Raw genomic sequence first — 14,152 nt, 5'->3', positions numbered from 1 at the left:
AGCTCGGAGTTCGCTCGATGTCAATCATCCACCATGACGCTCACAGCCCCCCTCTCAGCTCCACCTTTTTGCCCGTATTTGTATTTTCTGGGCGAGACAACACGCATGCCCCTGCCAAGATGGCGATGGTAGGAACCGCCCACCGAGCTTCAATTCAGCTCTTCAGAAACCTATGGGTGACGTCACGGAGGCTTTGCCCATCTGTTTATATAAAGTCTATGGTCTGGAGGTCTACTGAAGCAGAGCAGGTCCATGTCCCAAAGCGACTTTTCACCAGCAGGGACATGACCAGTTTGAAGAGAGAGTTGGATGAAAGTATGCCGGAATTCCGTGTAATCTGATGGTTATTCTGGGGCGTCTTGTAATTGAAGGCTGGGGGGAGGAGGGGTGAAGATTAAAGATGGAGGTTCCATGTCAGGATGTCAGTAAACCTATCAGTGAGTATGGAACCCCTGGATTGTACCTGAAAAAGAGAAAAAGATCGACAATAAGAAGAAAGACAAAGAGCTGGGGTGAGTTAAGGGCTGAGGAGTGAAGACGATGCATGGATGAGGGTGTGTTGAGTTGGTGAAAGAGGGACGTAAATGAGGACAGACAGGGACGCTGGGTGAACTGAGAAATGAAGAGATGCCTGCATCCTGGACTTACCCCTCTGATTCATGAGTTATTATTAAACATTGCCACATTTTTCCACATGCAGTATTTTACTTCTACTGACGTACAGAGACACTTTCCTTTATCTTTGATATTATTTGATTTCTTTTTTATTTAGTTTGTTTAATCTATTCTATAGAAATATTTATAAAATAACATATATTTATATAAAAGAAAATATTCTATAAAGATGGACTGTGTCATTTTCTTATGCTGTTTATCACTGAACGTAGTAAATGTCTATCTGTGTATATTAAATCTTATACTATATTTGTTTATTATTCAGTGAGTGGCAGTGTGTTCGGTGACTCTCCTAATGTCCACTGAAGTGGCAAAATTGCAAATATACCCTCGTTACTTATGAATATACTAGAAAACAGCCTTTAAGTAGGTGTCTACTGGAGTGGACATGATGCATGCTGGACTTAAACTAACATGTTGCATCACAAAGACTCAGAATCCTGTACAGAAAAGCAGCTAAGCGGTCAAACTAAATGAAAATAAGAAATTTAAATCTGCTGAGGTAAAACATAAGAGAAGTTTAACCAAAAACAATCTAATGAATGTTTAATAAATATAAGCAAATTAGAGAAGAAAACACTTTCTTCAACTCACACATTAAAAGGTACATCTCTAACTGACTCTCTCTCTCTCTTTCTCTAGTAAACTCTAACGATTGCATTTTATCTGTGACTTTAATGAAGTAGGCTACTTTTAATCAAGCCCGGATTGTCCAATGGGCATTATGGACACAGGCCCAGGGGCCCACGCCCACTTGGGGTCCATGTGGGGTCCATGTGGGGCATATACCAGCAGTTTGGGCATGAAACAGAATGTACAAAAAAGCCAGATAGTTACACCATTGGCTAAGAGATGTTAGAAATGTTGTTTCACAGTGTATTATTCATAATTTTTAAAATGTTGCCGTGGGGAAGGGGCCCCTGGAACACTGAGCCCAGGGACCTGTGCACTTTTAATCCAGCCCTGCTTTTAATTTAATCTCACGTGAAGAAGAAAACAGTAGCAGTAGAAGAAGAAGTTGTTTTACTATCCCGGCTGCAATTATTAAATCATCAACCATAGAACAGTATACCAATAAATCACATATATTTTAGTTATTTAGAGTTATTATTATTATTATTTTCATTATTATTATTATGATTTTATATTAATATTGGTAGTACATTACAAACAGCTGTAGGTATATTTTTATTATTATAATTGGTGGTATAATTGTGAGGTACATCTGTCTCAGGTCGTGGGAGTCTCGTCATGGCGGTTCTTCCGGTCTCTTCGGGAATCTTCGTCCACTCGGCTTTTCTCGGCTTTTCCAGCTTCGGGCTTCCTGGTCCGGAACGGAAAGCGGACACTCGCTGGGAGTTTCCGTGTCATGTTGGTGTCCGTGGTGGGGGATTAAAAGCTGCCTCTGGCCGAGGTGATGCGGAAACTTGTGTCCGCCAGGTCGGTGAAGTTCCTCTGCGCGACTTTTGTTCTGCTTCTGTTCGCTCAGATCCTCCTGGGCACGGTTCTGAGACGCAGGACGGAGCCCAGGCCCCTTCCTGTGGAGGAGTATCGGCTCATCTCCCCCCTCACGTACCAGTACCTTCTCAACCAGCCAGATGCGTGCAGGGACAGCAGCCCGTTCCTGGTCCTCATGGTCCCGGTGGCCCCCCAGGAGGCTGCAGCCCGGCAGGCCGTCAGGAGGACGTGGGGCTCCGCCAGTCGCCAGACCCTCACCCTGTTCTTTGCAGGACTCCCGGATGGGTTTCAGCTATCACCCCTCCACCAGGAGCTGGTGAAGGAGAGCGAGCTGCATGCAGACATCATCCAGATGAACTTCGTGGACACTTACCAGAACCTGACCATTAAGACCATGATGATGATGAAGTGGCTCGCAGCCCACTGCCCAAACGCCTCCTATGCCATGAAGGTGGATGCTGACATCTTTCTGAACGTCTTCTACCTCATCGAGCGGCTGAGAAGCTCTCCCAGGTCGGGCTTCATCACCGGGTCAGTGATCCGGGATGGGAGTCCCAGAAGGGCCCCCAGCAGCAAGTGGTATATCTCAGAGGAGCTGTACCCTGAGGACAGCTTCCCCCCTTATGTGTCTGGAGCTGGCTACGTCTTCTCCTCTGACCTGGCCGGCAGGATCTCCTGGGCGTCCAGATTCGTGCGGATGATCCCTCTGGAGGACGTGTACGTGGGCTTGTGTCTGCGCGTGCTGGGGGTCCGCCCGGCGTACTCCTACAGTCTGCCATTCCTCAGGAACCTCTTTGAAATCCAAAAGCTGGAGTACGACAGGTGCACCTTCGCCCGGCGGGTTCTTGTCAACGGGTTCAAGCCAGCGGCGCTCCTGCAAGTTTGGCAGGACTTCTCCAAAGACCCTGCTAGCTGCTGAAAGCATTTACTGCCTGTTTCACTGTGATTTCTAACAAGACAAGTCGCCTGCAGAGGAGAGAAAGCCATGAGATGACCGGAAACATGTAGAATACTGTAAATCTATCAGGGGCATTACAGTCTGATAGAATCAGGTGTTTCCTCCAGTTTTATAGTAACATCCTCCAGATCCTACATGTCCTTTTCAAATCAACATCAAGTTTAGGTCCTTCAGAATGATGACAAAGCGGTCGGTTGGCAAACACGCAGTTTTCAGGAGAAAATACAGGAAAGATGAATAAGTGTTGGTATGAAGCTGTGAGGAGAGAGCTGAGCCAACACTCAGACATGCAGCTTCCACGTCATGTCTTCAGGGTTTGAAGTGCTCAAAAGTGATGAAATTTTCCGTTTCTTTATATGTGGAATGTGGAAAGTCATTTTCCCTCATTTATAGATTCATTTGTAGCTTTTAGACTGTTGGATAAAATCTTGGAGATTGTAAAGGTGACGAAAAGCTGATTTAAAATGGCCTTATTGTTTTTTTTCTTGTTATTGCAACTTTTAGTCTCTTCAGTGACTTACCAGCTGATGTTTGTCAGGGAAAACTCACCGGATCTCAGAATAAGTGATAATCCAGACTTTTAAAGCTGCAGTGCAGATGTTCAGTGTCTTCTTCTGAGGATAATTATACAAAAACTTGACATATTTTTCTAAACTTTTCTCCTTCAACCGGAAATTATCCTGAAGAGCAAGTTTCTGCAAAGCCTCAAACATTTTTCTGGATGTTTTCCAGCTTTTTCTGCCTTAAACGCGACCATATTCTCAGCGTGTGTATCCCTTTCTATCTCTGTGGAGATAATTGTTCCCACTCCAGCCTTGGTAAGGTGATTATTTCTGGTTGTGCTGCAGCTCATCCCTGCCAGTGTCCTGGTGGGAAGTCTGCATGTATGATGGGAAATGAGAGCTGCAGCGTTGCATCTGATTGTGTGGAAACAGCTGCATGCTGGAAAACACTGAGCCTCGTGGCAGAACCTGTTCTCTGACCTGCTGTGCCGATTTTCAGTCACCTGATGTGCATTTATGACATATCACCGTCAGCTGTAGTAAAGTTTAGCAGAAAAAGTAGCAAACCGAGCCGGTGTGTGTGTCAGGACATCAGTTCTACCTTCATGGTCGTGCTCGTGTGACAAAACTTTCCGTAAATAACTCAGAGTATCATTTTTAGGAGTTCATGAGGCTGAATGTGTTTGAAAACTATATATTTAGAGTTTGTAAAGCAGCCTGCATGTCATGCTATACTGTGCCTCTGTACATGAATCCCCCTCCGACACACACCCTGCTGGCGTGGAACACGACGGCCAGCAGGTGGCAGTATGCGCCAGGAGATGGGATCATGTGCAACTTTACTTTTAGATGATTTATTTGCCTTCTTGTGCTGTATTTAAAATGCCTCTAAATGTAAATCTAAATGCTGCCTTTGAAAATGCTGTTTTCAGCTGTCATGTTGCTGCTGCTGATGTGCACCTCTGTTTGCTGTCCTATGCTGGAGTAAATGCTATCTCTTTCCAGGCTCAATAAAAGTCTTGGAAAAACTCTGAACATTTATGTTTTTTGTGTTCATTCTGGGTTAAACAAAGGTTCATGTGTAGTCAGCCGACAGGCTGGTGCTGAAGCAGAGGGATGTGATCTGGGTGTGTGATGGCTGTCTGCAGCCAGCAGGCCTGAAGATGAACAACAGACGGAAGCAGACTGGTGAGTCAGCAGTGTCAGCAGACCTGCAACACCTGCAGCAGCTTGTGGATGCCACCAGGCTGCAGGTAACCTGCCAGGCTGCAGGTAACCAACCTGGCTGCAGGTAACCAACCTGGCTGCAGGTAACTAGCCAGGCTTCAGGTAACCAGCCAGGCTGCAAGTAACCAGCCAGGCTGCAGGTAACCAGCCAGGCTGCAAGTAACCAGCCAGGCTGCAGGTAACCAGCCAGGCTGCAAGTAACCAACCTGGCTGCAGGTAACTAGCCAGGCTTCAGGTAACCAGCCAGGCTGCAGATAACCAGCCAGGCTGCAAGTAACCAGCCAGGCTGCAGGTAACCAGCCAGGCTGCAAGTAACCAACCTGGCTGCAGGTAACTAGCCAGGCTTCAGGTAACCAGCCAGGCTGCAAGTAACCAACCTGGCTGCAGGTAACTAGCCAGGCTTCAGGTAACCAGCCAGGCTGCAGGTAACCAACCTGGCTGCAGGTAACCAACCTGGCTGCAGGTAACTAGCCAGGCTTCAGGTAACCAGCCAGGCTGCAGGTAACCAGCCTGGCTGCAGGTAACCAGCCAGGCTGCAGGTAACCTGCCAGGCTGCAAGTAACCAACCTGGCTGCAGGTAACTAGCCAGGCTTCAGGTAACCAGCCAGGCTGCAGGTAACCAGCCTGGCTGCAGGTAACCAGCCAGGCTGCAGGTAACCTGCCAGGCTGCAGGTAACCAACCTGGCTGCAGGTAACTAGCCAGGCTTCAGGTAACCAGCCAGGCTGCAGGTAACCAGCCTGGCTGCAGGTAACCAGCCAGGCTGCAGGTAACCAGCCAGGCTGCAAGTAACCAACCTGGCTGCAGGTAACCAGCCAGGCTTCAGGTAACCAGCCAGGCTGCAAGTAACCAACCTGGCTGCAGGTAACTAGCCAGGCTTCAGGTAACCAGCCAGGCTGCAAGTAACCAACCTGGCTGCAGGTAACTAGCCAGGCTTCAGGTAACCAGCCAGGCTGCAGGTAACCAGCCTGGCTGCAGGTAACCAACCTGGCTGCAGGTAACTAGCCAGGCTTCAGGTAACTAGCGTGGCTGCAGGTAACCAGCCAGGCTGCAAGTAACCAACCTGGCTGCAGGTAACTAGCCAGGCTTCAGGTAACCAGCCAGGCTGCAGGTAACCAGCCTGGCTGCAGGTAACCAGCCAGGCTGCAGGTAACCAGCCAGGCTGCAAGTAACCAACCTGGCTGCAGGTAACTAGCCAGGCTTCAGGTAACCAGCCAGGCTGCAGGTAACCAGCCTGGCTGCAGGTAACCAGCCAGGCTGCAGGTAACCAGTCTGTCTGCAGGTAACCAGCCAAGCTGCAGGTAACCAGCCAGGCTGCAGGTAACCAGTCTGTCTGCAGGTAACCAGCCTGGCTGCAGGTAACCAGCCAGGCTTCAGGTAACCAGTCTGTCTGCAGGTAACCAGCCTGTCTGCAGGTAACCAGTCTGTCTGCAGGTAACCAGCCTGGCTGCAGGTAACCAGTCTCTCTGCAGGTAACCAGCCTGGCTGCAGGTAACTAGCGTGGCTGCAGGTAACCAGCCTGGCTGCAGGTAACCAGCCAGGCTGCAGGTAACTAGCGTGGCTGCAGGTAACCAGTCTGTCTGCAGGTAACCAGCCAGGCTGCAGGTAACCAGTCTGGCTGTAGGTAACCAGTCTGTCGGCAGGTAACCAGCCAGGCTGCAGGTAACCAGTCTGGCTGTAGGTAACCAGTCTGTCGGCAGGTAACCAGCCTGGCTGTTGGTAACCAGCCTGTCTGCAGGTATCCAGTCTGTCTGCAGGTAACCAGCCAGGCTGCAGGTAACTAGCCTGGCAGCAGGTAACCAGCCAGGCTGCAGGTAACCAGTCTGTCTGCAGGTATCCAGTCTGCCTGCAGGTATCCAGTCTGTCTGCAGGTAACCAGCCAGGCTGCAGGTAACCAGCCAGGCTGCAGGTAACTAGCGTGGCTGCAGGTAACCAGCCTGGCTGCAGGTAACCAGCCAGGCTGCAGGTAACCAGCCAGGCTGCAGGTAACTAGCCTGGCAGCAGGATGCAGAAACAACACGTCGCTCCTGTGTTTGCATTCCTTTTATTAAAAGAACTGCATTATGTTTGCTTCCAACAGCAGCTTTTATGAGTTTGTGTTGTCATGCTCTACAGTTGCAGCACAGCGTCCGTTTGTCTGGTGTTTCTGGGAGCCTTTTCATTTCCCACTCTGAGTGGGAGTTTACACTATGCACCAGCTCTCTATTGTTCCAAATGCTCCCACCTCTGCTGAGCTGCTATCTGGATGCTTCTGACGAGCACAGAAGCTGCTCGTCATTCAGTCATTACAAGCTTTATAAATGAATGTTTGGAAAGTTGAGATTTAAGTTTTGTTCGTGCTTCTTCGTCTCTTCCGACCGATCTCAGCAAAGCATCATAGAAGATGAGTTTGTGTCATAACGCACCCAGCAGATCAAGGCCAGAGGAGCTACAAGTGATGATGCACAGAGCAGATGTTCTTCTGCATTTCCTGCCAAATGGATTTTTAGACAACAGTGTCGCTTCGTCGTGTTCAGCTGATAGAGATCATGAGTCAAAGGACCAGGATAACTATGCACATCCAGAATCTGTGTGTCTTATATTCAAAGAAGTTTGCAAAAGGCTTTCTGTGTACCTGGATGGGACATGTGGAGGTCGACGACCCACCCTGCCAGCTTCAACCTCCACATTTGATGCGACTGTCATGATTAAAACCCTTTATAAACCAGAGTTTAAAAGCCTCTCCTGGTTCAGTATGAGCGGGTCTCAGGCTATGATGAAGGTCTGAATCAGAACATTTTCTAATGAAAAGTCTGTGTGGCTGAACTGATTTAAAACGTTTAAATAAAAGTACTTGTGTGTTTTAGGTCATTTTTAGCTGCCTTCTGCAGATTATTTCTGCTCAACTTCCACTTAATTTCCTCCAAATATTTCCCCTGCCGGCCACTAGTCTAAGTGAGATGTGGCTTTTCTGTTCCAGTTTATTTGCAGATTCCTGTTAAACTGACTGCTTATTTCCACCCGACACAAACGGTGGTTCACACACCCCGGCTAGCTGGATCCAGGCTGTTTCCCGCCAAACATGCTGGTTAGATGTTGGTTGTATTCATCTTCTGAAATTCCCCTCCTGTGCGGCTCCTCTCCATGTTTCCTGGACATTCTGCACCCGCTGTGGTCTTCTGCTGCTGGAGACCATCTGCTTCCAGGCTGGACGTGTTGTGTGTTCTGAGAGGATGTTCTGCAGATCTTGGTTGGAACCAGTGAGTATTAAACTTCCTGTTGTCTTTCCATCGTCTCCCACCAGTCTGACCAGTCTCCTCTGACCTCTGGCATCAAGCAGACCTGCTGGTCCAGACAACTGCTGCTGGCTGGATACTTTCTCTGTAAACCCTGGAGATTGTTTTGTGTGAAAATCCCAGTAAATGCCACTTTCAGAGTCATTTAAATCTCCTTTCTTCAGCAGGCCAACTAGATCTCGTGACCAAACTGCATCATAGCTGGTTAGACATTGCATCAACAAGAAGATGAACCATAGACTATATAAAAGATGGGCGGAGCCTCCGTGATGTCATCCGTAGGTTTCTGAAGAGCTGAATTGAAGCTCGGTGGGCGGTTCCTCCCATCGCCATCTTGGCAGCGTCATGCGTGTCTTCTCGCTCGGAAAATACAAATATGGGCAAAGAGGTGAAGCTGAGAGGGGGGCTGTGAGCGTCATGGTGGATGATTGACATCGAACGAACTGCAAGCTGTCTGTAGCTAAGAGCTAACCGAGCTAACCCAGAAATAACAGGAGCTAACCAGCTAACGGAGGTAAGCGGGCTAAAGCTAAGTCACGTTGTTAACCGGCTAAAAACCGCGCTTGTTCTGCGTTCTTACTTTAAGTAGGAGTTAGGGTACCTGTCAATCAAAAGGACACGCCCCTAAATATGCCGACTTTCGAGATTAAATTACTTTAAAACGGTTGAGTTAGAAAAAAAAATTCACTCCCTCCACAGTTGTCATGAAGGTAAACCTGACCTATTAAACTTAAAATGGATTTTTGAACCAGGCTTTAAACAAGTTTATTTCTGCTGTAAACATGTTTATTTCTGCTGTGAAGTTGGTCTTTTTAACATGGGAGTCTATGGGGATTTGCTCTGTTTTGCAGCCCCTAGTGGATGAAGGGGGAACTGCAGTTTTATGCACTTCCGCATAGGCTTCACTTTTATCCTCCAGAGACTGCCGCTTGAGATGAACAGGTGTACAACTTGGGTTTGATAGAGAAACACAAAAAGATTCCAAATAATCCCACATCACTGTTACTGTAGAGGATAACTCATGGTAGTTGTTCATCTCTACAGCAGAAGTCACAAACAGTCTCAGTTTCATGCAGAGAATCAGCTCCAGCAGCTCTGCTCTTCCTCACATCTCTAGCTTGTGACTCCTCTCATCTCCGCTCCGCCCCGATCTCCTCTCCGTGGGGGAGGAGTCACAAGCTGACTCCCGCCCCCCCGGGGGAACGCGCTTCAGCTCCTGCGCGGATCTGCGCTGAAGCGGGGACCTGAACGCACCACCTGCTCGCTGCAGACACGCTGCGTGCGGAGAAGGGTTTGAAGCAGTACTTCTTGCAAACATCAGACATGATGCAGGTTTCTTCATCTTCTGTTTAAAGCCGACCTGCTCTGCTTTTCCTGTTCTGCTGGAAACTGCGCGCGACGCCGTGGCTTCATGTAAGTGGGATTTCTCATGCCTGGTGGGTTTGTTTTGGCGTTTTCTGTTAAACTACATCTTATGACGACTGAATAAATAGATCTAATGTAGGAATGTTACAGCAGATCCAAAACAATCTGGATAAATCACAGCTGATGAGCAAACACGGTGCAAAAACACCCAAAGTTAGTTTTTTATTCCCCAGGTGGTTATAAGAAGCCTGGAAACAAATGAATCTGTTAGCAGAAGGAGACCTAAACACAACCGACTTAACATCAAGAAGGATTCTCTACAGCATAATAATAACACATTTATGTCAGCTGTGCTTGTTGTGTTTACAGCTCCAACAACCAGCTTTAAAAAGTTTCATGAGGAAACATTACAGCAGACAGAGTAGGTAAACACTCCAGTCCTCACATATCGATGGTTTTTACAGGATCATTTCTTTTTTTAATGGCATGAACATTTTTATTAGTTTTAGAAACACATGTAACAGGAAAGAGGGGGGGGGGGGGGGGGGGGGGGGGGTCTCACACTCTGCCTGCACTGTTTACTAAACTCTTACAGAGAGGACAACAGGTTGAAAAGACTGGGAACCTCTGCCACAGGGCTGGAAAAGAAGCTGCAAAGTGTAACACAAGCTCAACCCTGCAGGGTTTTTCCATTTATGCAAGATGTTTTATTTCATTCTGATACACGCAGAGAGGACGGCTCTGTGTGTTTTCACCGAGAAGTTGACAGTCTTGCGTGTCAGTCGTCATGTTTTCAGTGTCGCTTGCTTGCCGGCTGTGTGTTATGTGTCTGTGCTTTCTGCTCATTTGTTGTTGCATGTATGTGGTTTCTCCTCAGTTTCTGCAGAGGCCTCTGGTTTTGTCCCTCCACCTACAAGATGCACATGAATAGCTTGTTAAATCAGTGGAGTAAGTATTGAGATATTTAAATATTCCTCAACCTTCCTTTTCCGTGTTTTGCAGTTCATATATGTTAAAAAATAAGGTCGCTTGGAAGCTCCGAGTGACACTGAAATGAGAAACCACAACTTTGTCACTTGTACTGAGGTGTTGCTTGTGTGTGGAGTCAGCGTTGCTCAATGTCTTTGTGTCACATCGCTGTTGTTCGTGGATGAGCTGCAACTTTAAGCAGGTGTATGTGCCACACCGTAAATGTGTTTAGCTCTGCAGTGTTCGGAAATCGAAAGACATTTACTCAGCATCCAGCCGGTTTGAACATATCCAAAGATGGTGCGTCAGATAAGTGTCCTGTTACCTGCCCTCCGTGGTCGATACATCCCTCACAGGGTGCAGGTTCAGCTCTTTCTTTTGCACTGGACATGGCTTTGTAAATCTGTTTTTATATATAAATCATATTTTTCCACGTCTCTCTTAGGTCTCACATTTCAGCCAATCAAACGCCTCCTTATAGCATACTAAATAACTTCCAAAACCTCCCACCTGAGTACGAATATGACAGCAGGATGCTTCACCGATCCAGCTGAAACGGGTTTAATCACTACAACAAACCTCTGATGCTTAATATTACTTTGCGTTGATTTGGAGACAGGTGTTTTGTTTGCTGCTGTCATGCTAACAGAGAGAAGTTTGCTGATGCAACAAAACCACTGTGCAATGTGCAAATCCACATGGAGATGGAGCTAATTTAGTTTTAATAAGTTTTCTGTAAAGATGGACTTAACATGCATGCTGTAGTATATATGCCAGGACTGTAGGTGGCGCTGTAGTGCTGCACAGCAGGACAACACAGAGAATAAGACACAGTGCTTGTACAGAAACCAAGCGGCAACCTCCGGCGGTTAAAAGTGAAGCCTATGCAGAAGTGCATAAAACTGCAGTTCCCCCTTCATCCACTAGGGGCTGCAAAACAGAGCAAATCCCCATAGACTCCCATGTTAAAAAGTCCAACTTCACAGCAGAAATAAACATGTTTACAGCCTGGTACAAAAATCCATTTTTGGTTTAATAGGTCAGGTTTACCTTCATGACAACTGTGGGAGGAGTGAATTTTTTTCTAACTCGCCTGTTTAAAAGTAATTTAATCTAAAAGTTTGGCATATTTAGGGGGCGTGTCCTTTTGATTGACAGGTATCCGATCTCCCGCTTCAAGTAAGAAGAACATAGAACAACTGTGGCTTTTTAGCCGGTTAACAACGTGACTTAGCTCGAGCCTACTTACATCCATTAGCTGGTTAGCTCCTGTTATTTCTGGGTTAGCTCGGTTAGCTCTTAGCTACAGAAAGCTTGGAGTTCGCTGGATGTCAATCATCCACCATGACGCTCACAGCCCCCCTCTTAGCTCCACCGCTTTGCCCATATTTGTATTTTCTGGACAAGACGACATGCATGCTCCTGCCAAGATGGTGATGGTAGGAACCGCCCACCGAGCTTCAATTCAGCTCTTCAGAAACCTACGGGTGACGTCACGGAGGCTCCGCCCATCTTTTATATACAGTCTACGAGTCCAACCCAGCAGTCACTGGGCGAGAGGCAGGTACACCTGGACTGGTCACCAGTCCATCACAGCTGTCTCATTACTAATGAAACAAAAACAAAAGTCATGTTGCTGGATCCTCAGGCACTGGGGGGGGAGGGGTGGGGGGGTGGGGTTAAATCTTGCATGGACCCTGCTAGTTGCTCCGATCACCTCTTCTGCTGGAATGATCACATTCAGTATCCTAATTAAACTAAGGGTGTTTGGTGCGGAACAGAAAGTTGTGTCCTTGTTTTATCAGGTTGGGCTGGAGAGCGTTATTAGTTACAGGATGTTACTGTACGGCAGTCTCCTCCAGTTGGCCTATGAGCAGTCTGTTCTCAGAGAGTTTTATCACACCCATCAGACGTCATTTATCCTGAATGCTTGTTGGTACCTTCTGAAGAAGGTGTCAAACTCCAAAATGCAGACTGAACCGCTTTAGGAGCTCATTTGTTCCCATTTCCAGCCCAATCTTAAATAATTTTAGTGTCTGTTATGGCTGCATCGACTACCAGAAGTCTTGTAATAACACTTTGTTTTATTTGTGTGTTTTTGTTTTTTCTGATGTTGTTTTTATACGTTATATTTATGGTTCGTGTTGTGTTGCTGATGGTTACTTGTAGGTTACAGCGGTCTGCTGTTTTTTAAAGTTGTAAATAAATTCAAACATTAAAGGCAGAGTATGTAAGATTTCAAGGCGATTCTTTCCACCACCAGGTGGCAAACACCAGGTCGAAGCAAAACCACAAAACTGCTACCTTCACAAAGAACCACAGGTTGGCAGTAATGAGCAAAACTCACCCCTCCTCCTTGCCAGCTCCATTGAGGGCAGGAATCGCTTGTGAGCTGTAGCTCAGAGCTGCTCTGCAATAAATGGGCTTATACTCCCCCTACTGGTGGAAAAAAGTACTTTTTTTTTTACTGGTCAGAAAACATTCAAGAAGGGTCTTTGTCATTAATTAAACTTGTAATTTATTAACACATCAAATATGGACAGACTGGAAACTACATGTTTAAAAAACTATCTAATTATGTTTGTAGCAGAGCAGTGATGTTACATAACTAACACATCTATCAGCAGATTAATTACTAACAGGTGAGGGTGTCACTGTTGGGTATTGTTTGGTTTTTACTGCGTTGTAAAATTTATTTATATTTTCTAAATGAACGAATCCATCTGATTGGTTGTTGAAAGTAGCTAGTGTGCAGGATAAGACAATGACTTCAGCAAGCTAACAGCTAACTTTAACTATCTACTTTTTCAGCATAAATTTTCCAAAAGAAGCCACTAATAATCGGCATTCATGTGAGGCCACTTCTGTTTGACGTGACAGCTGCTGTATTTACCTCAACCCTAATTTAAATTTATTTTAAATTAAATTAATTTCAATAAAATGTTAAAAATGACAGATTTATAATCTATGATTATGTTGTTAAAATTCTGAAGTTTTCTGGAAGTAAGGTTTATGTTTTATAGTTTATGTCTTATACTCGCCTCAGCAGAGAGAAAAATGGAAGAAGGCAGATTCTTTGGTGGTCTTACTACATGTTTTAGGACACTATTTCTCAAATGGGGGTGTGCGTACCCCTTGGGGTACTTCAAGGCAGGGGGTACGTGATTTTTTTTAAAAAACATACATCTTTTTCTGTTTTCATTTCGATTTACACCATATCATCCCTCCCAAAATCCCCAAATCCAACATTCCCACGTGCATTGAACCCCACCTGTTCTGAGCCAAATCGTCACTGTCGCCTTGACAACGCAAACAATAAAGTCCCAGTTGAAGCGTAGTAGAGACGTGCCATTGTTTTGCATGGGTAAAGTTTAATAAACTAAACACAAATGACAAAGTGCTGTATTTATGTTTTTCTTTACCAGAAATACGTTGCAGTGGGTCGGGGGTAAAAAATATTTTACTGTGTTGCACAAAAGTTGAGAACCGCTGTTTTAGGACCTGTTTGCTACTGAAGAGAGGAATTATCACTACAGAGATGTTTCTGTGGGCCTCTCTCTCTCTCTGTGTTCCTGTCTGGTTCATCTCTGTGGGAAGGAAAGAGATAAATCACTCTCAGAGGAGAACATCAAATAATGTCGTCCCTCAGTGTCAGTCTGACCTCCCAGTCAACCTGCACATCCAAAGAGGAGATAACAAAAAACAGATAATATGCAAAAGAAGC

The 14,152-nt window shown here is 46.2% G+C and overlaps 2 protein-coding genes across 3 annotated transcripts in view; both read left to right on the top strand.

The window, feature by feature from the left end:
* Positions 1 to 2,092: 2,092 nt before the first annotated feature.
* On the top strand, positions 2,093 to 3,555 carry b3galt8 (beta-1,3-galactosyltransferase 8; the record flags this gene model as incomplete). The annotated part of the gene is made up of 1 exon (XM_079251732.1): positions 2,093 to 3,555. The coding sequence occupies one exon, from the start codon at positions 2,093 to 2,095 to the stop codon at positions 3,050 to 3,052; it is 960 nt and encodes a 319-aa protein (XP_079107858.1). The 3' UTR covers positions 3,053 to 3,555.
* Positions 3,556 to 9,374: 5,819 nt separating this feature from the next.
* Positions 9,375 to 14,152, top strand: part of LOC306764307 (dual specificity testis-specific protein kinase 1) — a 44,493-nt gene continuing 39,715 nt past the window's right edge. For both annotated transcript variants that reach the window (XM_079251418.1, XM_079251417.1), the window contains exons 1-2: positions 9,375 to 9,507; positions 10,337 to 10,407. In XM_079251418.1, the coding sequence (XP_079107544.1) occupies positions 10,377 to 10,407 (31 nt within the window). In that variant the 5' untranslated portion in view covers positions 9,375 to 9,507; positions 10,337 to 10,376. The remainder of the gene's footprint in view (positions 9,508 to 10,336; positions 10,408 to 14,152) is intronic.

The sequence above is a fragment of the Telmatherina bonti genome, assembly GCF_933228915.1.
Source record: "Telmatherina bonti genome assembly, chromosome: 13".
NCBI classification, from domain to species: Eukaryota; Metazoa; Chordata; class Actinopteri; order Atheriniformes; family Telmatherinidae; genus Telmatherina; species Telmatherina bonti.
The sequence above is the reverse complement of the archived record's forward strand: the minus strand, read 5'-3'. Positions and strand labels throughout refer to the sequence as shown.